This window comes from Gavialis gangeticus, unplaced genomic scaffold, assembly GCF_001723915.1.
Source record: "Gavialis gangeticus isolate Ggan-Ray unplaced genomic scaffold, GavGan_comp1, whole genome shotgun sequence".
Lineage (NCBI taxonomy): Eukaryota > Metazoa > Chordata > Crocodylia > Gavialidae > Gavialis > Gavialis gangeticus.
Window position 1 is genome coordinate 3,747,938 of NW_017729001.1, and position 23,649 is coordinate 3,771,586.

The window sequence follows — 23,649 nt, forward strand, 5'->3', positions numbered from 1 at the left end:
CTGTGGAAGTCTCTGGTGTAAAGGGAAGGAAATAAGGGGGGGGGGGGGGAGTTATGCCCACATCCATGCCAGCTGTTCACATCAAGTTGTGTAACTACCACCCACAGCCTTCAGGAATCCATGAGGAAAGACCTGTTACTTATCCAGTCCCCATCCTCCTAAACGGTAAAAGGCAAACTGTGCTGATGTTTCTGCATGGACTGGTGTCTAATAAAATATCTGTCTGCTCTGCAGGAAGTGGATGAAACCACTGAAGAAGCCAAGGAGCTGGTGAAGAACAACCCTAAATGGGTCTATGTTCCCCCTTTTGATGACCCCCTCATCTGGTAAGTGGCCTGCGGGACAAGAGGGGTGGCTGGTGGGAGATGGAAGTGCCACACCTTTAAGTCCCTGTTGGTTAATAACCTGCCTGGTGCCCTGGCTAGCTAGGGGCAGTAGAGCTAAATCTATCAGCCTGTTGCCCCAAAGGGGCCACTATGTGCACACAATGGGGTGGAGTCTCTAACGAGATGATGCCGAGGCAAAAATGTGCCCTTTGTTGAAGCTGCATTAGCATGGTCACCATCAGTGTGCTAGGCTGAAGCCCACAACGAGGATTACATGCATCTATTCACCACCCACTACTGTGGATGCAGGTTCCTCATAGTGCATCTTCAAATCAATGAGTCCACAGCAGACAGTGCTGCTAGCCTGGCTGGGGTACCTGCGTATTGGCCCCAAGCTGAGCTACAGAACATATCACTTGAGCTAAGAGTGGGAATTGAGATCCATGTCAGGGTTTGCTTAGCCCAGGGCTGTCCAACTTCTAAGCAGCTGGGGGCCATGTACCCCACAGACCGCAGCAGCATGGGCCACATCATCATGGGCCACAGCCACCCTGGGCCACTTGTTGCACATGTGCCCTTTCCCCACCCCCAACCTACTGCACTGCCCACATAGGCACCCCAGCCTCACCCTCAGCACCCTGGCTGCAGGCTCCTTTGCTGCACAGCATCATGTGGGCACTCCAGGCTGCTGGATCCCCCAGCCTCATGGACTGCCCTACCCTGGCCTGGCCCCTGTGCCTGGGGCAGAAAGTGGAAGTCAGAGGAGGGAAGGGGAGCCCAGAGTTCCCCAGTGCTGCTGCTACCAGAGTAATGGGGGGAGCAGCAGCTGGGTGGGAGCCTGAGGGGGCAAAATTAACCCCTTGTGGGCCACATGCAGCCTAGGAAACACCAGTTGGACAGCTCTGGTTTAGCCCATCATCTGACTGACGTCAGCTAGGGGCCTGCTCTCAGCTTTCAGCTAGTGACAGGCCACCAAGAACAGCGTGACTCTCCAGTGCAGCCTGATGGACTGTCTGAGGCTAATATGCCAGACTGGGCCAGAGCCTGCTTCTCCAGCTCTGCTGATAAGCGGATGAAGTTTCACCTAAGTCAGTGAGAAGATGCTGGGACAACTGCAGACTCAGGACCCACATTGTCTGAGGCCCCGTGCACAGTTCAGTCTGCGCTGTTCATCTCAGTTCATCTCTACTCCTGACCTTTCTTTCCCCACAGCACTGACTGCTCCTACTGTCTCCTTGCAGGGAGGGACACACATCCATGGTGAGGGAGATGAAGAAAAGCATGGACTCCAAGCCCGGGGCAGTGGCCCTATCTGTGGGAGGAGGGGGTATGCTGTGCGGAGTGATCCAGGGCCTCCGGGAGGTGGGCTGGAAGGATGTGCCCATTATTGCCATGGAGACTAAAGGGGCACACAGCTTGAACACAGCCATGGCTGCTGGGAAGCTGGTGACATTGCCAGAAATCACCAGGTGAGTGGGCGCAGAGGGGAGGAATGTCGGTGGGGAAAGGGGAGCATTGCTCTGGGCCAGCAGCTTGTGACCCAGTATTTAAGAAGAGGGGCCATGGCAACAGGACAGAAAAATCATCCAAGCCACGATGGGGAGATGCTCCTGGTCTGACGGAGTTTCTCCTCCACATTCTCTATTCTGCAGCCCAGGTGCCTTGGATGCTATATGCGCTTTGTCTTTGATCATTCCCCATCCCACTGCACTCCCATGCCAGGGCATCTCTACCCAGGCATACATGCTCTCAAATGGCATAGTGATCCTATGGGGCCAAGAAGAGATGGGAGACAGTTCTCTGTGCTGCTCTCCCCTCGCTAAGGACAACTACTTTGTGATCTAGGAGGAAGCAGGAAACAGCTTATGCTGGTGGTGGGTATCTCATGCCAGCTGTCTGCTGCCCTTGGCATGGAGCAAAAGGGAGAAGGGGGAACCTGAGGAGAGAGACAGAGAGACAAAAGGAAGTTGTTCTGATATGGGATTGTTCACTGCTGCCCCCTCACCATGTGGCCATAGCACTGGAGACTGGACTTAGCGCTGCCCTGAGGGTGCAGCATCAGCCAAGTCCCCAGCTCTGCCTAGAAGGTTGCTGGAGGCAGCAGGGACTTACTCCCCGGCTGGCTCTAAACCAGCTTCCCGCACACTTGCCCCGTGGTCGTTAAAGGGAGCTGGTAACAGATGTAACAGGGGCACTTCTTGGGGACTCTACTATCACTAAGAAATCTTTCTTCCTCCTCTCCCCTCCTGGCTGCAGTGTTGCTATGACCCTCGGGGTAAAGACAGTGGCAGCTGAGGCACTGAGGCTGGCCCAGGAGCACCCTGTCTTCTCAGAAGTCATCACAGACCAAGAGGCCATTGTAGCTATTGAAAAGTTTGTGGGTATGTAACAGGCCTGTATGTGTGGGCATACACATATGCACGCACTCACACACACAATGGGAGGTCTTTGCTGCTCATCAGCAGTGTACACAGTGGCTAGCAGTGAGGCCAGTCATCGGAGGGTGTGCCCCCCACTTATCTGCCTTGATGTGTACTAGCATTAGCCACCATCTGTCCCATCCTGCAGCCAGCCTCACTGCACACACAGTGGCTGACTGCTCCAATATCTAGCCATCCCCATTAAATCTCCCTCCAGTGGATGATCTGGGGTAAAGGGCTCCTCCTCCCTCCCCTTCTTACCTACAATGCTACTGGTGTCTCAGTGCCAGGCCAAGCCAGTAGTGGTTCTTTCAGATCATTTCAAGTGTGCTGTGGGGTGCCACATAGTGATAGTACTGTTAGGTGTGCAGACATGATTCACAGAATAAACCCAGAGATTACTGCAAACAGGAATCCATAGTGTTCAAAATGTTCTGACTTGCTGTGAAGTTTCTGGGTGTCCCCCCACAAGCACGCACATGCAGGGGCATGCGTTCCTCTTGAGACAAACAGCAGCAGCCCATATTTGTGCCACTACTATTTGTCCCTGGGCACGCCCTGCATGTGCACTCTGGTGTGTGGCAAAGGAACCCAGATAGGGGAGAGGAAGTTGGGGCAGCACCTGTGCTGGCCCCAGCACCATTACCTGAGGTTCTGGGCATCTCCTGGGGCAGCAGCAGCACCGAGCCAGCTGCTTGGATCCTGGCCAGCAGCCAGAGAGTGGTTTTGGCTGGCCAGACTCTGGTTTTTGGAGGCTCGTGCTGCTACCACATGTGCCGCACCACTTTTTTTACCAGAGGGGGTTTTTTTTGGTACTAGGATCTCGTGGTGTCAAAAAAACACTGCTAAACTGCAAATTAGCAGTACAGCGCATGGGTGCACATGTGCTGCATGAAGTTTGCAGCACCTCAAATGTGCCCTCTGAGTTCTTTGCAACAGAAGAATTGCTCTAATATTTTTTGGTAGTCAAAAAACAAGTTAAAACTAAGAGCTGGCATTTTCCAAAGGATGCTTTGAGTTGAATCTAAAAAGGTTGAGAAACAGTGCCAGTGCCAGTGCGAACCTGCCTGACACTCAAGACTCGAGGGTGAAAGGAACAAGAGTGTCCCCTGCTAGTCATTATCCAGCAGCTGCCTACATGGTTTTGATGCTACTAAAGACCAGCAAGATCTGTGGCACCTTTGACGATGATCAGACAAGTCATTTTCTCCAGGTCTCATGCCCAGGAAGAGTTCCCATGAACTCTTCACAGTCACACTAATGCTAGTTGGGCCCATTCTGTCCATATGCCCTTTCTCAGAAAGCTGCCTCGGGGGGTGTGGTCTTACTTTGATCCAGACCAGAGTTTAAGCCTAAACCTACTCTTTGAAGATGACAAGTGCAAGAAATCCAAGAACCAGCAACTTCTCCCCTTCCATGATAGGGGGGTTCATCATGGGTCCTACCCAGGGGTTGAGTCAGCAGCTGGATCTGTGTCCCTCCCAACCTGGCATAGATATGGGGAAGAGCAGCAGGAGAAGGAACTTCCCCTACCTGCATTTGATGGGCAACCACCCCTTGTGGAAGGCACCACCCCCATCACATGGACACTCCTGCAGGAGGACAAGCATGTCAGAAGATTGTGCCCTGCTTCTGTGAACATCTGTCTAGACTCCTGCCTCCAACCCCTTGCTCTGCGCAGATATAGGAATGGGGAGGGAGGGGAGCACCCAAGCTGCCCCTCAGGGTGGTAGATAACCTTTCCTGGTCTCTTCTCCCCATGCTGCAGATGATGAGAAGATCCTGGTGGAGCCAGCCTGTGGGGCAGCACTGAGTGCTGTCTACAGCAGTGTGGTGCAGAGGCTACAGGCCGAAGGGAAGCTGGATGCCATGCTGAGCTCCCTTGTGATCATTGTGTGCGGTGGCAACAACATCAGCCTGACTGAGCTTCAGCATCTCAAAAAGAAGCTGAGCATCTAGAAGTTCAGTGTAGGCAGGGCTGTGGGTGCTTGGGGCAGAGCTTGGTGGTGCTGAAGTTTTATATGGGCCCCATTTTTAAGCATAATGATACTTTTAGCAGTCACTGCACTGGCAATGCTATAGGGCTCTAACTCATCACAACACCCTTCCCCCTGTGTCAGACAGCCTGAGGGCTCCAGATCTAGTACTTCGGGGCCTGGCTTCATGACTAGCTCGGAGGTCAGGAAGGAATGGCTCCCCCCTTCCCGCCACCCACTGACATAGGTCTGTGGTGCATTCCTGTCAGTGGATGCCAGGGTAGCCCCGTTGTCCCAGGTGCCATGCAGACACATGGTGAAAGGTCATCTCTGTTTGCAAACTACATAGACAAAGACTGAAAGACAATAAAGAAGCACAGAGAGGGGGGAAGCATTTTGCCCAGTCACACATCAGCATCAGGAATAGAACCCAGCTCTCCTAAGTCCTACCCAGTGTTGTGACCCTTAGGCCATGCAGTCTGATTGACATACCTTCTGCAGCACTTGGTGTCCTCTGCTGTTAGAGACATGTTCCTGGGGCCTGATGGCTCTAGCCCATATCTGATAGAGCAGAACGATGGGATACCAATATAGATCAGGTAGTATGCTAGGGTATTTGTGGTGTCTCTGAGCAATATGCCTTGGAGTTGTGCAGCAGTATTGATTGTGTAGTTTTAAGAATAAGTTAGATAAGGACTTTTATGGGCTGGTATAGATGGGAATGATCCTGCCTCAAGCAGGGGGTTGGACTAGATGACCACTGGAGGTCCCTTCCAACCTTACTTTTCTATGATTGATCAACCACTGGTGTATATTGAAGAGTGATAACAGGCACCTCCCTGCTTATTCTAGTGGGCTGACACCTGCCCTGATGAAAGCATATAATGGCATAAGGTGCCATTAGTCTTTATGCCCTATTGATGGCACAGCCCATGCGTTTTGAAGAGGTGCCTGGTGCTGTCAGACTGTAACCCTTCTAGTGGGCACTAGACAGCAGTAACAAGGGACAGGTTCAGAATTAGCGTTTTTACACAAATTCTTATCTTAGCTTGAGCCCACACCTAGAAATCTGGAAAAATAAGTGATCACACTTCCCCACTCACAAGCAATGCTGAACTACAACAGGGGTTACTGAAGGGGGAAAATGGACAACCAACTACCATTAAGAGCACACGCCAACCAACTATTGACAGTTTGTCACAGTCAGCACTATCAGAGCTCTCTCCCAGTTCCACTCAGGGTGAACTTGGTAGCTAGTGGGGGTAGGAGAGCAGCTGGCCCCCATGTATCCAATGCCCTCTCAGGATGGCATTGTTACTCCTGCAGCAAAGAACTCTTTTGCACTGCTGCAAAACAAATCTAAAGGAGCTGTACTACCTAACCCAGCCAATGGGGGTTGCCACAGCTGTCTGGACACTTCTTTCATGGGTTTGGCATCGTACAGTCTTGCCAGCCTGGTCTCTTAGCCAAGGGCACAGGCAACAAGCTGGTCAATCTGTCTGCATCTACCTTTTTCACTTATCACTCCAGTGCACACTGGGCAGGGAGGGGTTGGTGTGCTGGTGGTTTGCAGAGTGACTCTGATAGCTTGTATCCAGGGCTTAGCACTCTGTAACACATCCACTTTTTGAATATCTATAATAATAATAAAAGGCTTATTCTGTCTGTCCAGAGCACTCTGATGTTGTTTGATGGCAGCCAATCACAATGCTTACGGAAACAACCAATCAGAGTGCTCTGGACAGACACAATAAGCTTGTTTTTATTATAGATCCAGCGGCATTTCAAACAGATATGCAGGCAAGTCAGAGCTAGAAGGAATGACCAGGCCCCTCCACCACAGGCTTGGCTGGTATTGCCAAAGGGAAAAAAAACCAAAATGCTGAGGGGCCTGATCCTTATTGTTTTGCCCCTGGAGCCCGCCTGCCTCTCCTGTGGCCAAGGAGCGAGCTGCCAGCAGGCCATGAGCTGTAGGGGGCCAGGTGCTTCCCTCCACAGTGCTGGCAGCCCCCAAGACCACCCAGGCAAGGTGCCAATGGGTGGGTGCTGTCCAGGGGATACCGCCACCACAGAGGGAAGCACCAGGGTCCCCTGCAGCTCAGGGGCTGTGCAACCCACTGGCAGCTCACTCCCCAGCCACAGGAGATGCAGGCAGGCTCTGGGAGGAAAAAGAAAAATCAGGCCTCTCGCCACCTTTTTTTTTCCCCTCGGCAGAGCCTGCCCACACAAGCTACCGCCAGGTCACACAACCCAGGAGCTGTAGGGGAGCCCGGTGCTTCCCTCCATGACAGCGCTGTCCGCTAGGGCCACCTGGGCAGAGTGCTAGCTGCATGGGTGCAGCCCCAGCTCGCAGGCAGCACCTGCCAGATGCAACAGCGCAGGGGGATCTGGAAGCCTGGATGTACTCAGGGAAGCTCAGGCTTGGCAGGCTTCCAGCACCCCATGCACTGTTCCCACTGCCTTCCTGCCTCCTGGGACCACCCAGGAATGGGCTGGCTGCCCCAGAAAGGTGGCAGAAGGGTGGCTGGGTGTGCTGGCACCTGGAGAAGGTGGTGGGGATGGTGCATAGGGCGCTGGAAGTCCACCAAGCCCAAGCTTCCCCAAGCATGCCAGGCTTCCAGCGCCCCATGCACCATCCCCACCACCTTCTCCAGATAGGGCCCTTGTACACCTGAGAAATACTGCTGTAATTTGTTCCATAGCAAACTAAAATAAATGGAAAGTGTTTTAGTTTGCTATGTAAAAAAGTAATTTACATTTAAATAAGTCACTATGAAATTTAATCATAACGTACTGCTGAACGTGTACACTGTTATGTAATTAAGTTGTTAAAAAGGGCAATTAAACCATGAAAAGGAGCAATTTCCTCACATATACAAGGGTCCTTAGTCACGTGTACAAGGGCCTTCTTATTCTATGACTATAAACAAGTCACAAGGTCAGACTTTTGACAAAATATGTATTTATATTCCTAAGCTTGTATTTACACGTGGACAGTTTTATGTAGCCTTTTTGAGGGTGAAAAGTTTTGATTCTGTTAAAGTATTTGGTCAAAGGATAACTAAAAATCCTGTATTTAAAGAAATACTTTTGCAATAAAAATATAATTGCAAATGTTTTGTGGGTTTCAGCTAGTTGTAAAATATTTAACTTATGTCACTTGAGAAAAATCATATTTCTATAGTACTGTGGCTCTTATTTGTGTCTCAAAAATGTGGTATGTGACTCTTTTCAAAGAATTGCCTTCCTGCTGTTTTGAATGGCCTTTGGTTGTTGGATTTGGGCATTTCACAATCACTGATGTATTCTCACAACAGCCTGGGAGATCTGGAAGTCATGGGATCCTCATCTATAGAAAAGGAACTGATGTACAGAGAGCAAGATTAAACCAGTTCCATAAAAGTATTTTGGTACCAAACCTCCCATTGATTTCTTTGAGAAATCCTGGAGAAAAGCATCAGATATCAACAGACTTGGCAATACTGCCCAAGTGTAGAAAACAAGACTCTCTCTCTGCTGTCTGAGGTGGGGAAAAATGCAAGACAGCAACCAACACACAGCATGCACTGTGACAGCAGAATGTCAGACATCCTCCTGGTTTGATGCAGTTTGAGGATCACCACGGATCTGTAAAGCAAGGTTTTAAAACCTCTACACCCTTTCTGTGTATAATCCCTCTGACAATCACACTTTCTGCACCCCCAAGCAGAGGTAAGAATTTGGGGATGATGGATAATATGGTTAAAACTATTGTCCATGTGCTCGAGCCTTGAGGTTAAGATGGAATTGACCCATCTTATTCTATGTTATGAGGTTGAGAATCAGTTCCAAGATGCTCCCAACCTTTTGAGGGATCCATGGAGAATTTAATGGAATCATAAATCATAGAAAATTAGGGTTGAAAGGGACCTCAGGAGGTCATCTAGTCCAACCCCCTGCTCAAAGCAGGACCATCCCCAACTAGATCATTCTAGCCAGGGATTTGCCAAACCAGGCCTTAAAAACCTCCAAGGATAGAGATTCACCACCTCTCTAGGTAACCTGTTCTAGTGCTTCACCACCCTCCTAGTGAAACAGTTTTTCCTAATACCCAACCTAAATTTCCTTTGCTGCAACTTGAGACCATTCCTCCTTGTTCTGTCATCTGTCACCACTGAGAACAGTCTAGCTCCATCCTTTTTGTAACCCCCCTTCAGATAAAGACTGCTATCAAATTTGCCCCTCAGTCTTCTCTTCTGCAGATTGAATAAACCCAGTTCCTTCAGCCTTTCCTCATAAGTCATGTGCCCCAGCCCCTAACCATTTAACCAGGATTCAATATCTTTCAGTGGATCAAAGACCAGCAGCACTGTTCAAGTCCTAGGATTGACTTGCATATTCTAGCATCCAAACCCACCCACACTCCTGTGAAGATGCCAGAGGTGTGTTGTGTAAGCTGTACAGTTAGGTAGGAACTTGCTGTCATAATTCAACAGGATTACCAATCTTTGAATTCCCCTTTAATCTTCAGGTCTTGATATGTTCAGGTTTGCCAGCATCTTCAGTTCACCAGGCAAGTCTCTCCAGATGTGCTATTTCTATTGTTTGAAAGTGAAATTTGTTCATATTCATTTTAAGGCTGTTACATCTTGCAATTTCCAGTACTCTCCTCCACCACTCCTGATGTTCATTTGGCCCTATTGCCCATAGGCAGAGGGAGGAAATATTATTTGTAGGGGCTGAGGACATACACACACACACACCTACCCACCGCCCCACAGGTAAGTCTGTAGAGGGGAAGGGATGGGGGGAGAGGGAAGGGACATGGGGTTGCAGATCAAGGCCCCCACAGTGAGGGAGGGAGCAGGGCAGGCGCTGGGGTGAATGGGGCCCGGAGGCCAGGGCAGATCATGAGATGGATGGAGCCCACAGAGCTCATCTAGGGGCATGGTGGGGGCTCCCAGAGGAGGCATGGGGGGCATATGCCTCTCCCCAGATTTGCAAGAAGAGTGGAGGCCGGATGCCTGCTGTGCACTGAGCTCTGTGCCCTGCTGCTGCTGGTACCTCAGGAGCCGCACATGATGACATGTGCCTGCCACCACCGGGCAGGCAGGGGACATGGCACAGCCCAGTGGTGGCAGGCACATGGCATCAAATGGCTATTGCTGAACCGTCTAGCTCTAGTCCACTGACCAGACTGATTTTTAGGGTTCCCAGCTTCTTGTCTGGCTTCCAAGGCCCTATCTCTTCCCTTTCTTGGGCTGCTGAGCCTCCCTAGGCTCTCTGGAATCACTCCTCTGGGTGTCCAGGGTGCACCCCTCAAGGCACTGAAGGATTGCCCCTCTCAGGATCTGTGCAATCACCCCTCTGGGTGTACTTAGTGCACCCCTCACAGGCACTGAAGGATTACCCCTCTGGGGCAGTATAAGAATTCTGTGACCCCCCTGCAGGTGCTATGGGGTTGCTGCACCCCCCCACAGGAATTTTGGGACCCACCAAACCACCCCTCACAATGGCTGATGCCCCAAACCACTTGGATCATCACTCAGTATCTGGTCCACCCCTGGGCGCCGGACCCTCGTGGTCCCTCCCAGGCACCAGACCAGACTGAAACCACTGTGGCAGGCCAGTAGGGGGTGCTTCTGCACTGGGCCACCCACCTCACTGCACCTGACCACCTTCCAGGCTCCGAGTGCCTCCCTGGGGGCACCTCACATCTGGCCAACCCCCTTCCTGGAGCACACCTGCTAGCTTGGGGGTAGAGCTGCCACCACTCAGGAATGAGCTTGATTCTGGCTCTGTGCCCCCTGGGAAACACAGGCCTGGTAGCCCTCAAGAGTACTTGATTCACTTGAAGAACTTGGGGTGCTTCCCTCAGTCGGAAGCACAAGTAGTGGTCACCTTTAGTCAGCCGAACCAAGGGGACCCCAAGGCATAATCTAGACCCACTCCCAATAAGTCTCCCACACTAGGTACAAAGGAGAACTTTATTGGTTACAAGGAGTAGGGTTGAAATAGAGTACAGAGTTGAGTAGTATCAGAGAAATCCCATAGAGCAAACAGGGTGGCTGGAGTAGCCTTTGATCCCGCATCTGAGTTACTACAAGCTATATATCTAGTTAGATCTCAGGGAGTTTACTCACAAGTATCATCCAGAGGCAGGTGGAGATTCCCTCTGGAGGCAGGCAGTTCCTTGATCATGAATTTTGAGAGAGACAGCAAGTTGCAAATGGTCCAGCTCCTCTCTCTCTGAGTTTCCTCATGGCTGCTGCCCCTCCTCCTGGGCAGTCCTTAACTTATAGAGCCCTTATGACCTCATTTACCTGGTCCGATGGAGACCAGCACCTGTTGGCTGTCAGCCAACCAATCTGAAATGTATCACTGATTGCTGGGCAGACTTGCAGTCTCTAGCCCACCAGGGTGCCCAAGCCCCTCACTCAGGTATGTGATGCCAGTCACGTAGGCAGAGGGAGCAGGTTTCCCCCCTCCCTCAGGAATGTATCCAACTCAGGTTACCTAAAGAGATAGGGTAAGGTGTGTGCTGGGCCCATCTTAACCAAATTGTCACGGAGCAGAGTTTTTGGGGAGAAACGGAGGTGGCCTTCTGCCACAACCACAACATCAAACACAAGCCCCTCTGTCTATAACAAAACTACTACCTCAGCCTGCGTCAAAATGAGCTGCTAGCCATTAGCTTTCCTACCTGTCTTCAGGCCTAGCACACTCCATTTAATTCTCAGTTACAGGCACCTCTGGAGAGCTCTTCCCTGCTCAGCCTCCATGGGCACAGTGCCTGCCCTGCCTCTGGACCTACCTTATCTCTCTCCCAGAGCCCTGTGCCCTTCTGGTCAGGTGACTTCCCTGGGATGCTGGCAGGTGCCTTCTAATTCATCTCATCAACTATTTTCTACGGCAGTGGTTCCCAAACTGTGGGTTGGGACCCCAAATGGGGTCACAGAAACAGCAGGCGGGGTTGCAAGAAATAAAATCACTTTAATCCAGGGGTGGACAAAATATGGCCCATGGGCCAATCCATAGATCATTAGGGGCTGGAAGGGACCTTGTAGATCATCAGGTCCAGGCTCCCTGCACTAGGCAAGAAAAGACAGCTGGGGTTAAGTGACCCCAGCAAGGTGACTGTCCAGTCTCCTTTTGAAGATTTCCAAGGTAGGTGATTGCACCACCACTGGAGGGAGTTTATTCCACAGGCTGGATACGCTGACTGTGAAGGAGTTTTTCCTCGAATGGAGCCTGAAGCATCCTTCCTGGAGTTTGTATCCATTGCTCCTGGTCTTCCCCAGGGGAGTCCTGGTGAACAGCTGTTCATCGAGTTTTTTATGTACTCCCCTGATGTAGCAATAAGCCACTACCAAGTCCCCTTTCAGTCTTCTCTTCCATAGGCTAAAGAAGCCCAAGTCTCTCAGCCTCTCCTCATATGGCTTGTCTTGCAAGTCCTTGATCATACAGGTGGCTTTTCTCTGGACCCTCTCAAGTTTTTGCACGTGCTTGTTGAAGTGCAGCGCCCAGAACTGGATGCAGTACTTCAGCTGTGGTCTCACCATTGTGGAGTACAGTAGAAGTATCACTTCCTTAGTTTTGCATGGGATGCAACAGTTAATGCACACCAGCATGTTGTTTGCCCTGCTGGCCATCACATCGTATTGCCAGCTCACGTTCATGCGATGGTCGATCACTGCCCCAAGGTCCCTTTCAGCTGTGGTGCAAGTCAAATTGTCGCCACCAAGCCTGTAGGTACGTTGGGGATTTTTTGTCTCCAGATGGAGTATCTTATACTTCTGAGTGTTGCACTTAATCTGGTTTTGGTCCTCCCAACTCTCCAGCCTGTCCAGGTCCACCTGTATCTGCAACCTATCTTCTGGCATGACCACGCTCCCCCATAACTTGGTGTCATCTGCAAACTTGGCCAGCGAGCTTTTCACCCCCACATCCAAATCATTGATAATGCATTGAGTTTGCATATTCAGTTTCTGCATATTCATGGATGAATGCCGGGCACTTCCTACTCTCACACTGGTTGCCACATTGTTGGCGTTGCTTCCTGTCTCCATCCCTGCCCAATTTGCTTCCTGCCAACTTCCTTTTCCTTGCTGGGTTAGTAATAGCACTTGGTTATATTTTATGTGCCTTTTTCTAGGCCTTTAATTGATATGTCTGTTTGTTCTGCAGCGTCACACATTCATATTGACCTTCCTTGTATGAGATCCCTCTTTGTCGGTAACTGCTCAGAAACTTTCTTATTGTTACATCACAGGACAATCTGCTCTTTAATGAGAGAATTTGTGTGCACCATATTTACAGTGCTGCTTTTTTTTTTTAAAGTTTCAGGCCTGTAACAAACTTGTTTACTATGTCTTCTGTGTGCTTTTCTTCTGCATTCTCTTCCCAAACACAAACCTCTCATAGGTGGTATTTTTCCTTGCAATGCAAGGATCCTCAAACATCTCCATTACTTCGGTAAGACCAGAGGTGGGCAATTATTTTGGGCAGAGGGCTGCTTACTGAGTTTTGGCAAGCCATCAAGGGCAACATGACAGACAGCCAGGAGCAGATAAATATTAATTTTCTAAATGTTTTAGGGGCCCTGTGGGCCAGATAGAATGGCCTTGTGGGCCGCATCTGGCCTGTGAGCCGTATTTTGCCCACCCCTGTGTAAGACATTCCTCTTTCCCACTTTTCCCCATCTGAATGGAAGGCATTATACATTTCCAGTGTTTTGCTGCTTGCAGTTGTTAAAAGCAGAGCCATCTTCTGCTCTTCCTCTAATTAATTTCCCCAGTGGCTTTGATGTGCCATTTAAATTGCTGGCTGGACCTCTCTCAGGCATATTCAACATCCACTTAATGCTCAAGGCTTACAAGGTTCCCTTGCAGCCTCACAGACTCCACAGACGTTATTTTGGTGTGACCACTGTCACTGGGAGTCATCCAGCACACTGTGCCTTCCACTTATAATATGCCTTTAAGGTGAGCCATGAAGTAACGGTAACTTTGCTGTGCACAGGAGCTGTGTGAAGAAAATTTGCAGTGATGACTTGAGGCAAGGGTCTTACCCAGCCTTTGCTGCATTTCTACCACATCAGGAAGTATGAGCTAGGCCAGTCCCCACACTGCTTCTAACCATGCCACACTTCCGGGCACTCTGCATTTCCAGGACTTACTCTATGGCATAGATCAAGGTTGACCAAATGCTGGAGGCACTCCCTTAGCTTCCAGTACTTGGTCAACCTTGACATGGCCATAAGCAGAGGAGGAATGTTCTCTGGGCTCTGATTCCTCCTCCCTTTACCCAGCTTCTCATCCATGATGCTGGTAGTAAGAAAATCATGGATTGTGAAAGCTGTCATCATAGGATCACTATGTAACAGTTCTGCCTATAATCCTGCAGCTGTGTCTCTTCCCTGAACTACACACACAGAGCTCACCTGAGAAATAACAGACCCAGCCCAGAAACCCTGACTCACCTTAGACAGAGTGAACTCAACAGAAGGAGCAAAATACTGTATTTACCCATATCTAAGATGACCCTAAATTTAAGATGACCCCCCTCCCATTAATTACATTCTATACATGGAAAATGTATGTATTTATTATAATTTTCCATATATAGAATATAATTATTGGAGGATCATCTTAAAATCATCCCCTCCAATACTGCAGGTGGTGAGGGGCAAGACAAAGAGGGAGGGCAGAAATGGGGCAGGCAGTAGAGGGGTGGTGGGGAAGGCAGTAAAGGGGCAGACAGTGGAAGGAGCAGTAGGGTCCAGGCAGTAAGGGGTGTCACGTAATGCAGAGCAGAGGGAGAGGCATGCAGTTGGTCCCCTGCTGCCTCCTTCACCACGCACTCGACTTACCCTCCTGTTCCTACCCCCCACAGCCTCAGACTCCTGCCCTCCTTCTCTCATCTCCCTCTTCCTCTCTCCACTCTGCTTCTGCACCCTGCAGCCTTGGGTCCCCACCCTCCTTCCCCCCCACAAAGTCTCTACCCATTGCCTCCCGCTCCACCCCTCTAGCACAGGCAGGCTCCATCCCCACTGCAGGCTGTGCTCTGTGATCTGTACTCCATACTCCAGCGAGGAGCCTGCTGGCACTGGAGTAAAAGTAAGGGTGAGTGTGGGGGGAGGGGGAGGGAGAAGCAGCACAGGGGCAAGACTGAGGGTTGAGGCTGCAGGGAAGGAGCAGTGGGGACTTCAAAGCCTGCAAGCATTAGGCAGCATCTGTGGCTCCAGCCCCAATCCAGGACTGGAGCTGAAGCTGAAGCTGCAGCTGCAGCTGCAGCTGCAGCAGGTGTCTGTCCCCCATCGCCTCATACTCAGTTCTAAGATGAGGGGCTTCCCCCCCATGTTAAAAAGGAGAAAACAATTGTCTTTTGATCCAGTACATACAGTACTCTCCAGGTTTGTGTGGTCTAAACCCACTCACCTGGGGGGTTTACTCATTCACTCAGCCAAGAAGCAAGGGCTTAGGGAAAAATACCTGAAGGCTGTCGCTGTCCTAGTGCTCCAGAAGCCCCCAGGACACCTGCAGGTTGACCATCCACAGCATCCTCACCTTCCTGGGCCTCACGAACTGTGACCGCACTGCTCCAGTCACTGAGTGTCCACAAACATCAGTGAGTTTCTGTGCATACACACACATGCACACACCCACCCCAGCAAGGTGAAGTGAGGTGCTCTCATCCCATCTACAGCGGGGGCATAGAGGGATTAGGTCTAGGTGCCTAACTTGAGACGCTTTAGACCTGATTTTCCAAAGTATTTAGTGTTAGTAAGTAGTTGACAGATTCAAAGCCCAGCTCCCATGGACATTGGCCATAGCTAAGAGCGCTCAGTAGTTCTGCAAATCAAGCCCCCCTGTGTTACTGTGGCATCCAAAAAACTAGATCTAGCACCACTTCTGATCTGGCAGACACTGCTGCTGCCACTTCCCCACTGCTGTGTTGTCACCAAGGTCTTTGCTTCAGGGGCGGGATACAGTCATTTGACAGGCTAGATCTAGCCAGCAGGCTGCTGGCCCTTGATAGAGCATTCTACCTACTGGTATCACAGCCCTTCAGCTCTGTCACACAGATGGCACAGGTGAGGCGCAGAAAGCTGAGGGCTTGTTGGAGGGCAGCCAGCAAACTGGTGGGGCTAGAACCTGGTCTTAGCCCTGTCTTTTACCTCCCAGGCCCCATTCACCCTTCTGCTCTACTTCAGAGATTTGAAGGGACCCACCCATCTCTGGGGACCAAGCAGAGCTTGATGGAAACGTGATCCCGTATGACAGTGCCAAAGGGCAGTCCCAGCAGTGGCAGGGAGGGAACTGCATTCCATGCCAGTGGTAAGTGACCCCCAAGCCAGGCCAGAGCCCAGACTATGGGAGAGAGGCAGGCAGGCAGGCCTCTGGGATGAGGACAACTCAGCCCTTGAATTTCATTGGCTCGTCGCTCTGCCCTCTCTGATTTTTCAACTTCCTTTTTAAAATGTAGATGACAGATTCCATGCTGCATGCAGAGAAAAATCACAGCCCTCTTCACCACAGTATGACACTGGGCCCTCATGTTGACCCCCAAATCCTCTCCAAAGTCCCTGTTCCCCATGGCCCAGTCCCCATTCTAGAGCCATGGCATGCACACCTTGCTCCTGGATCTGCAACTTAGCATTTGGCTGTTTCAAAACTCATTTTGTTTGAATGAACCCGGCTAGCCAAACAACTCTGTATACGCCCCCCATCCTTGTCACTACTTACCACCCCACCAGTCTCTGCACTATCTGCAAGCTTTGTACAGCAGTGATCTGACACATCCTTCCAGATCATTGATGCAAGCGTCCAATAGCACTAATCTAATCACTGCCAGCTCCCTCTAGAAACATCTTCATCCAATGATTCCTCGTTAAGAACCACTTTCCAAGATCTGTAGGTTAGCCAGGTTTTAACCCATTTAACATCTACTATACTGAAACAGTGCTAATTTTACCTGCTACTAAACATCTGCCTGTTCACGTAGGTTCTTAACCTCCATACAGGACCTGCACCTAACACAGGAGGTATGCAGCCCCTCTAGGGGAGATGCCTCACTTGACTTGGTGCTGGCCACAGGGGAGGACTTGGTGGGGGAGCTACAGGTACAAGGTAACCTGGGGGATAGTGACTACCAGCTGATAGGATTCACTATCCAGCCTAAGGTGGGAAAGACAAATATTAGGGCTTTAGTGCTAAACTTCCGGAAGGCCAGCTTCAACTAGCTCAGGAGATTGGTTAGGGTGGGACTGAGGTAATCACATCTGGGAGATGGGAGTCCAAGAAGGGTGGGAGTTCCTCAAGGGACTGAACCTACAGGCACATCCCACTACATGCAAAGGGAGGCAAAAGAGCCAAACAACCTTCTTGGCTGTGCAGGGAAATCCAGGGGAGCCTTCAGAAGAAAAGAGAGGCCTACAGGCTGTGGAAGCAGGGGGCAGCCACCAAGGAGGACTATACCTACTTGGGCCGCGCTTGCAGGGAAGCAGCGAGAAAGGCCAGCACAGATACAGAACTCAAGTTGGCAACCAAGATTAAGGATAACAAGAAGTCCTTTAAGTAGGGAGCAGGAAGAAGGCGCAGGGTAACATAGGGCCGCTACAGAATGGATTAGGGCAACTCGTAACTGATAGGATGGAAAAAGTGAAGCTCTTAAATAATTTCTTTGCTTCTGTTTTCCTGGACACAGATGTAAACGCACCTCCCAGTGAGTCTTTAGTCTGGAGTGAGAGTAGTATCAATCCACCAATGGTTAGCACTGACCTAGTGAAGGGGCACTTGGAAAGGTTGGACGTATTTAAGTTGGGAGGCCCCGATGAGCTTCACCCAAGGATACTAAAGGAATTGGCTGATGACATAGCAGAACTACTGGTGCAACTGTTTGAGTGCTTGTGGCACTTGGGACAGGTCCCAGAGGACTGGAAAAAGGGCTAATGTGGTCCCTATCTTCAAAAAGGGAAGGAAGGGGGACCCGGGTAATTATAGGCCAGTTAGCCTCACTTCTATTCTTGGCAAGGCCTTAGAAGAAATCATAAAGGATCACATTTGCAGGGGGTCAGTGGGTAACACAATGTTAAGGGGCAACCAGCATGGGTTTATAGCAGGCAGATCCTGCCTGACCAACCTTGTATCTTTTTATGACCAGGTCACAAAGTGCTTAGATGCCTGGGAGGAAGAAGATACTATTTACCTGGATTTTAAAAAGGCTTTTGACACAGTGTCGCACCCAATTCTTACGAGTAAACTAAGTAGCTGTGATGTGGATTTTTTCACAGTAAGGTGGGTGAAAAACTGGCTTATGGGACGTACCCAGAGAGTGAAGGTGGATGGGGCGGTTTCTCCCTGGAGGGATGTGGGCAGTGATGTCCCCCAAGGCTCTGTCCTTGGACCACTACTGTTTAATATCTTCATCAGCAATTTGGATGAAGGTGTTGAAAGCACCTTGTCCAAATTCACAGATGACACTAAACTATGGGACATAGTAAACACACTGGAGGGCAGGGAGCGAGTTCAGGCAGATTTGGATGGACTGGGGAAGTGGGCAGATCAGAATAGGATGCAATTCAACAAGGATAAATGCAAGGTGTTGCATTTATCCCTATTGAACTGCATCCTGTTCTGGGGAGAGTAGAATCTCCTGTAGCAAGAAACCCTTTTTGTCTGCCCCCACCTCAAATGTGAAGCTCCTCCATAGAGCAAAAGCCCCTTTTGCAGTATTTGCCCCCTTTTGGGGATGCTTTCTCTTTTCTACCTTTTCTTCCTTCCTCTCTCTTTTTCTTTTATTATATTATTATTATTTTATATAATGTGTACTTGTAGTGAAAATAGAGCTTGTAGATGCTTTTACAAATGTACTTTAAGTTTAAAGGTAAGATGTACCATGTAACAATGTTAACAAGGGCAGGAATCTCTGTATGGAGCAGGTCCCTGAATGAATCATGGTTGATTGTGTAACACAGTAGGTAGTCTGGATAAGCATGTAAATGAGCGGCAATTAACACCTACAAAATCAGAGACCAAGGAAAGGAAAGAATCAATAAAGAGCCAGGAATTCCCATAAACTTCATTGTTAAAGGAACAGAACCTCCCCCCCCCACCCTTTAAACTAATCAGTGCTGGAAACAGACCATTGGGGCAGAAATACCCCCTGATCAACCACTTCCAGAGCTCTGTTCATCAAGGCAGTGAATCAATCAAAATTCATCAATGGACTCCTGCAGACATGACCCCTGTGGCTGACAGCTGCCATCCAGCAGCTACCAAGAGGGATGTCCCTTGAGGTCAATGACTCCTGGATTGGGTAAGCCCAAGAATTGGGGAGTCACCAAAGTCTGCCAGAGAGGGATAAAAGGCAGCGAAGAATGACCCCCAATGGTGCCCTCTGTGACCTGACCAGCACCCCGCCTGTCCAGCCAGAAGGACCACCAGCAACCCCCTTCTGAAGCAACATTGCACTGAAAGAAGCCTTGACTGGCCATCAACTGCAGACTCCAGCGCTTGGGGATAGGTATATCTTGACACCAGTGTTTAGTGCTCATAGCTAACTACTGTGAGTGTGTGTGTGTGCATGAATGTGCGTGTTTGAGGGGATCAGCACCAAGGTTTATGGTCTGACTTTTGCATCCGTCCAATAAACTAACATTTTATGATGATCCTGTGAGTTGGTTCTTTGTAGCCAATGCTCCAACCTGGGGAGAATCTCCCACACACCTATAGATGGGGGGGGGTACCATTCTGAGCACCACAACAGTGGAAAGAGATCTCGGAGTCCTGGTTGACGCAAAAATGAGCACCAGTGTGATGAGGTAATAAGCAAGACTAACCACACTCTTTCTTGCATCAGCAGGAGCATCATGAGCAGGTCTAGGGAAGTGATACTTCCCCTCTATGCAGCACTGGTAAGGCTGCAGATGGAGAACTGCATCCAGTTTTGGGCACCGCACTTCAAGGGGGAAGTGGATAACCTTGACAGGGTTCAGAGGAGGGCTACTTGTATGGTTGAGGGCCTGCAGATAAGATCCTATGAAGACAGACTGAGGGACCTGAATCTCTTCAACCTCTGCAAGAGAAGGCTGAGAGGCAATCTTGTGGCTGCCTACAAACTCATTGTGGGGGCCAGCAGGGAATAAGGGACACACTGTTTACCAGGGTGCTCCTCGGAGTTACCAGAAATAATGGCCACAAACTGAAGGAGAACAGATTTAGACTGGACATAAGGAGGAAATTCTTTATGGTGAGGGCTGCCAAAATATGGAATGGGCTTCCAAGGGAGGTGGTGCTTTCCCCTACCCTGGAGATGTTCAAGAGGAGATTAGACAGGCATCTGCCTGGGGTTACCTAACCCCAGCACTCTTTCCTGCCTGGAGCAGGGGGTCAAACCCGATGATCTACCAGGTCCCTTCTGACTCTAGAAATCTATGAAATCATGCTATATTAAGTGAACTGTTTTACAAATGTCTAAGCCTAGTGCATTTATCAGGTGGTTACCTTTATTGGCCAAGCTGACAGCCACAGAGATTGACATTGGATTGCTTTGAGAAGACCAAGCTCCAAGGAGCTATTTGCAGTTCAGAGCTTATGATACAGAGCAAATTCCAAGCCTGTTATCCAGTCTGCTCTGGCAGAATGACAGTATTAAAACAAATACAGTACTGTCATGGTCTCTAGGTCTAGAAACTTGAACGAAGTAGTATGAAACGGCTCGCCTGAGAGCAATTTATGGGATGGGAATTCTTTGGTAGGCCAGGAGGTACAGAGAGGCTTTGACTGAGCCCTACAGGATTTTTTATAGCAACCTTTTGCCCTTCCAACTTTCACTGTGTCCTGATCTGAGAACAGAGGGAGATAATTAGGCCAAAGGACAGAGAGTTTGACTGCTCAGAAAGCAAGTCTCTCTCACCCATGCAGCTATGAGAACTTAGCCCTTATTGAGAACTTTGTACCTTAAAGCACTTTACACTACCTCCATTGAGTAATTAATCTCATACTAATGATCCAATTATTCCCAACAGCTAATTCTCTGCCTAGGACACACTTAAGCGGTACCAGTTCTACCTAGCAAAGGGAACACTGTACAGTCTGGTCACCAGAAGCATCAAACTTGTTTGGCTTGGCAGGCTGGGTCTGGACTGCAGGACTTCTTCCTGGCCAGACAACCCATCTTCAGCAATGGGACAGGTGGCCACAGCAGCATTAACTCCCATGTGATACAGCAGCTCAGGCATTAACCCCCGCAGCTGCCTTAGCTGGTCTGTCAATGTGGGGCCACGACACCCTGCCACCAGGGCAAGGTGTCCCCAACATGGATCACAACAGAAATTTGGCAACAGGGTGATCAGGATCCACAGGCATAATCCAATCACTTAGCGTGGACATTCTGGGGCACAATGAGTGGTGGCCACATTAACCACGCACAGGCTGGTCTCACAGACAGAATTTCCAGGTCTGTGGGGCAGATGCAGAAGTGCATCTTCTGCATGGCGAGATGGGGCCCATGGGTCACATGCTTGACACCCCCCTCCCCTGCCCCAACCCCACCTATGTAACCAAGTCTAGAAAGTTAATGGCAATGATGTCGAAGGACTCCTAGGAAAGACCCATTGGGCAGGGATTTGCTGGTGGGACTGGAGTTCAGAGGGGCTTTGCCCAAGCACCACAGGGCTCAGTGTACAGGAAGGCCTGATGAAAACCTGGCAGTCCATTTTATACCACTGCACCCTAATCTGAGAACAAGGGAGGGCTACCAAAGGGCAGACAGTTTAACCCCTCTGAAGGGAATCCCTCTCAGGCAGCCATGCTGTTCCATACAGCCAGGACTTAGCCCCAAGTGAGAACTTTATTCCTTTAAAGCACTTTACACACATTAACTAATTAATCCCAAACTAATTATCTTATTACTCCCAACCACCAGCTTGAGGGTCTTGGCTAAGAGGATTTTCTGGAGGGCACAATCGCTTTAGGACCATTAGAAACATTGGTTGTGGCTCAAGTTTGGCTGTGCTATGTGGTGGGGTGGGCAGAAGATAGGAAATAGCTGACTCCACACAATTCACAAACAGCACGTGGGTCCCACCACACGTAGGACCTGCTTCTGGGATGTTCTCAGGCAGCTATCAGCTTTCAAGCTCCATCTGCTACCACCTAATAGAGCCTGCAAAATGGGTTGGCCACTCTTCCAAATTCCCAGGTTTCTCTGTGCACAGCTATCCCAAAATGCATTGCAAACTAGCTCTCTTTCCCAGGCTGGGCCCAGAGGCTCTGGAGCAGAGCTGGGGATGCTACTTTCACACAGGTGTCAAAGTGTGAAAGCTGTAACAGCAGAATTTAGCAGAGGTTGAGCCTAATTAAGCTCATAGTAAGGAGCATCTTTAAGGCTTTTGCTTCTCAGGATATAACTGGGGGGACAGGAGGTCCTGCAGACCCCATCAGGGAGCCTGGGATACTTGCAGAGAGATCCAAGAGGACATCCTCCAAGACCTAGTTCCCCATGATGTCCTCATGGTTAAGCTGGGGAACTGCGGCCTTGATCATCATATGGTCCGATGGCTAGGCAACTGGCTAGGGGTTTGACCCAAAGAGTACTAATTGAAGAGAGCAAATCAACATGGCACAGTGTGACCAGTGGAGTCCTTCAGGGCTCAGTACTTGGGCCAGTACTCTTTAATATCTTCATTAATGATCTGGATTCAGGAGTCAGATGTGAACTCGCCAAGTTCACGGACAATACCAAATTATGGGGGAGGGTGGTCACACTGCAAGACAGGCTGGGGATACAGGCCAACTTGGACACACTCTCAAGGTGGGCTGATCAAAACCTGATGGTCTTCAATGCCAAGAAGTGTAAAGTGCTGCACCTCGGTGGGGAGAACCCTCAGCATTCTTACAGGCTCGGCCGTGCTACGCTCGCTAATGCCACAACTGAAAAGGACTTAGGGGTCTTGATTGACCACAAGATGAATATGAGCCACCAATGTGATGCTGTGGCTGGCAAAGCTAACCAAACTTTGGCGTGCATCTTCTGAAGCAAAACCAGGGAAGTCATCCTCCCGCTTTACTCGGCCCTGGTGAAACCACAGCTGGAGTACTGCGTCCAGTATTGGGCCCCCACTTCAGGAAGGATGTGGAGAAGCTTGAGAGTCCAGAGGAGAGCCACTCGTATGATCCAAGGCCTGGAGGGAAGGCCATACGAGGAGAGGCTGAGGGACTTGGGACTCTTCAGTCTGAGAAAAGAAGGCTCAGAGGGGACTTGGTAGCAACCTACAATTACATAAGAGGGGTACATCAGGACCTGGAAGAACTGTTCACCAGAGCTCCACAAGGGATAACAAGATCTAACAGCCATAAACTCCAGGAAGGCCGATTTAGACTGGATATAAGAAAAAGGTTTTTTATGGTGTTTGTGTCCAGGGTCTGGAACAAACTCCCCCCCGAAGATGGTGCAAGCACCCACTCTGGACTCCTTCAAAAAACAGGTGGATATATTTCTTGCTGGGGTCATTTTATCCCAGCTGACTTCCCGCCTATGGCGGGGGGGCTGGACCCGATGATCTCTTGAGGTCCCTTCCAGCCCCTAATGTCTATGAAATCTGAGACATGCACTTGCTCAACCTCAGTGATGGGCCTGAAACAAGTCACTGGATGAAACCACTACCTCAATTTGGGGCCAGATCCTAACAGCCCCTTGCAGCTTCCAAATCTCCAGGTCCCCATGGAAGGCATGAAGCAAACCCCCTTCTCTAAGAGCAGAGACAAGAAAGAGACAAGTCAAGTCTATTTTTATTAATCAAACATTCAGCTCCTTTGATTCCTGATCACACAAGACAGGAACGCCTTCCCTTGCATTGATTACACAAAGCCTGGCCTTGCAGTCAGTCGCAGAAATACATTCACCAGGCCAATCTGGAGCCAGCCACAGCTCATCCAAAGAGGC

At 49.9% G+C, this 23,649-nt stretch overlaps 1 protein-coding gene and 1 long non-coding RNA gene across 3 annotated transcripts in view; both read left to right on the top strand.

Moving 5' to 3' along the window:
• LOC109290276 (L-serine dehydratase/L-threonine deaminase-like) overlaps positions 1–6,591 on the top strand; it is a 24,268-nt gene extending 17,677 nt beyond the window's left edge. For both annotated transcript variants that reach the window (XM_019506693.1, XM_019506694.1), the window contains 4 exons: positions 235–326; positions 1,568–1,795; positions 2,583–2,707; positions 4,515–6,591. In XM_019506693.1, the coding sequence (XP_019362238.1) occupies positions 235–326; positions 1,568–1,795; positions 2,583–2,707; positions 4,515–4,705 (636 nt within the window). In that variant the 3' untranslated portion in view covers positions 4,706–6,591. The remainder of the gene's footprint in view (positions 1–234; positions 327–1,567; positions 1,796–2,582; positions 2,708–4,514) is intronic.
• A 1,464-nt stretch (positions 6,592–8,055) lies between these two features.
• Positions 8,056–22,169, top strand: LOC109290277. Its single transcript, XR_002095566.1, has 2 exons — positions 8,056–8,433; positions 20,200–22,169. It is a non-coding gene; the product is annotated as an uncharacterized LOC109290277 (long non-coding RNA).
• The last annotated feature ends 1,480 nt before the right edge of the window (positions 22,170–23,649 follow it).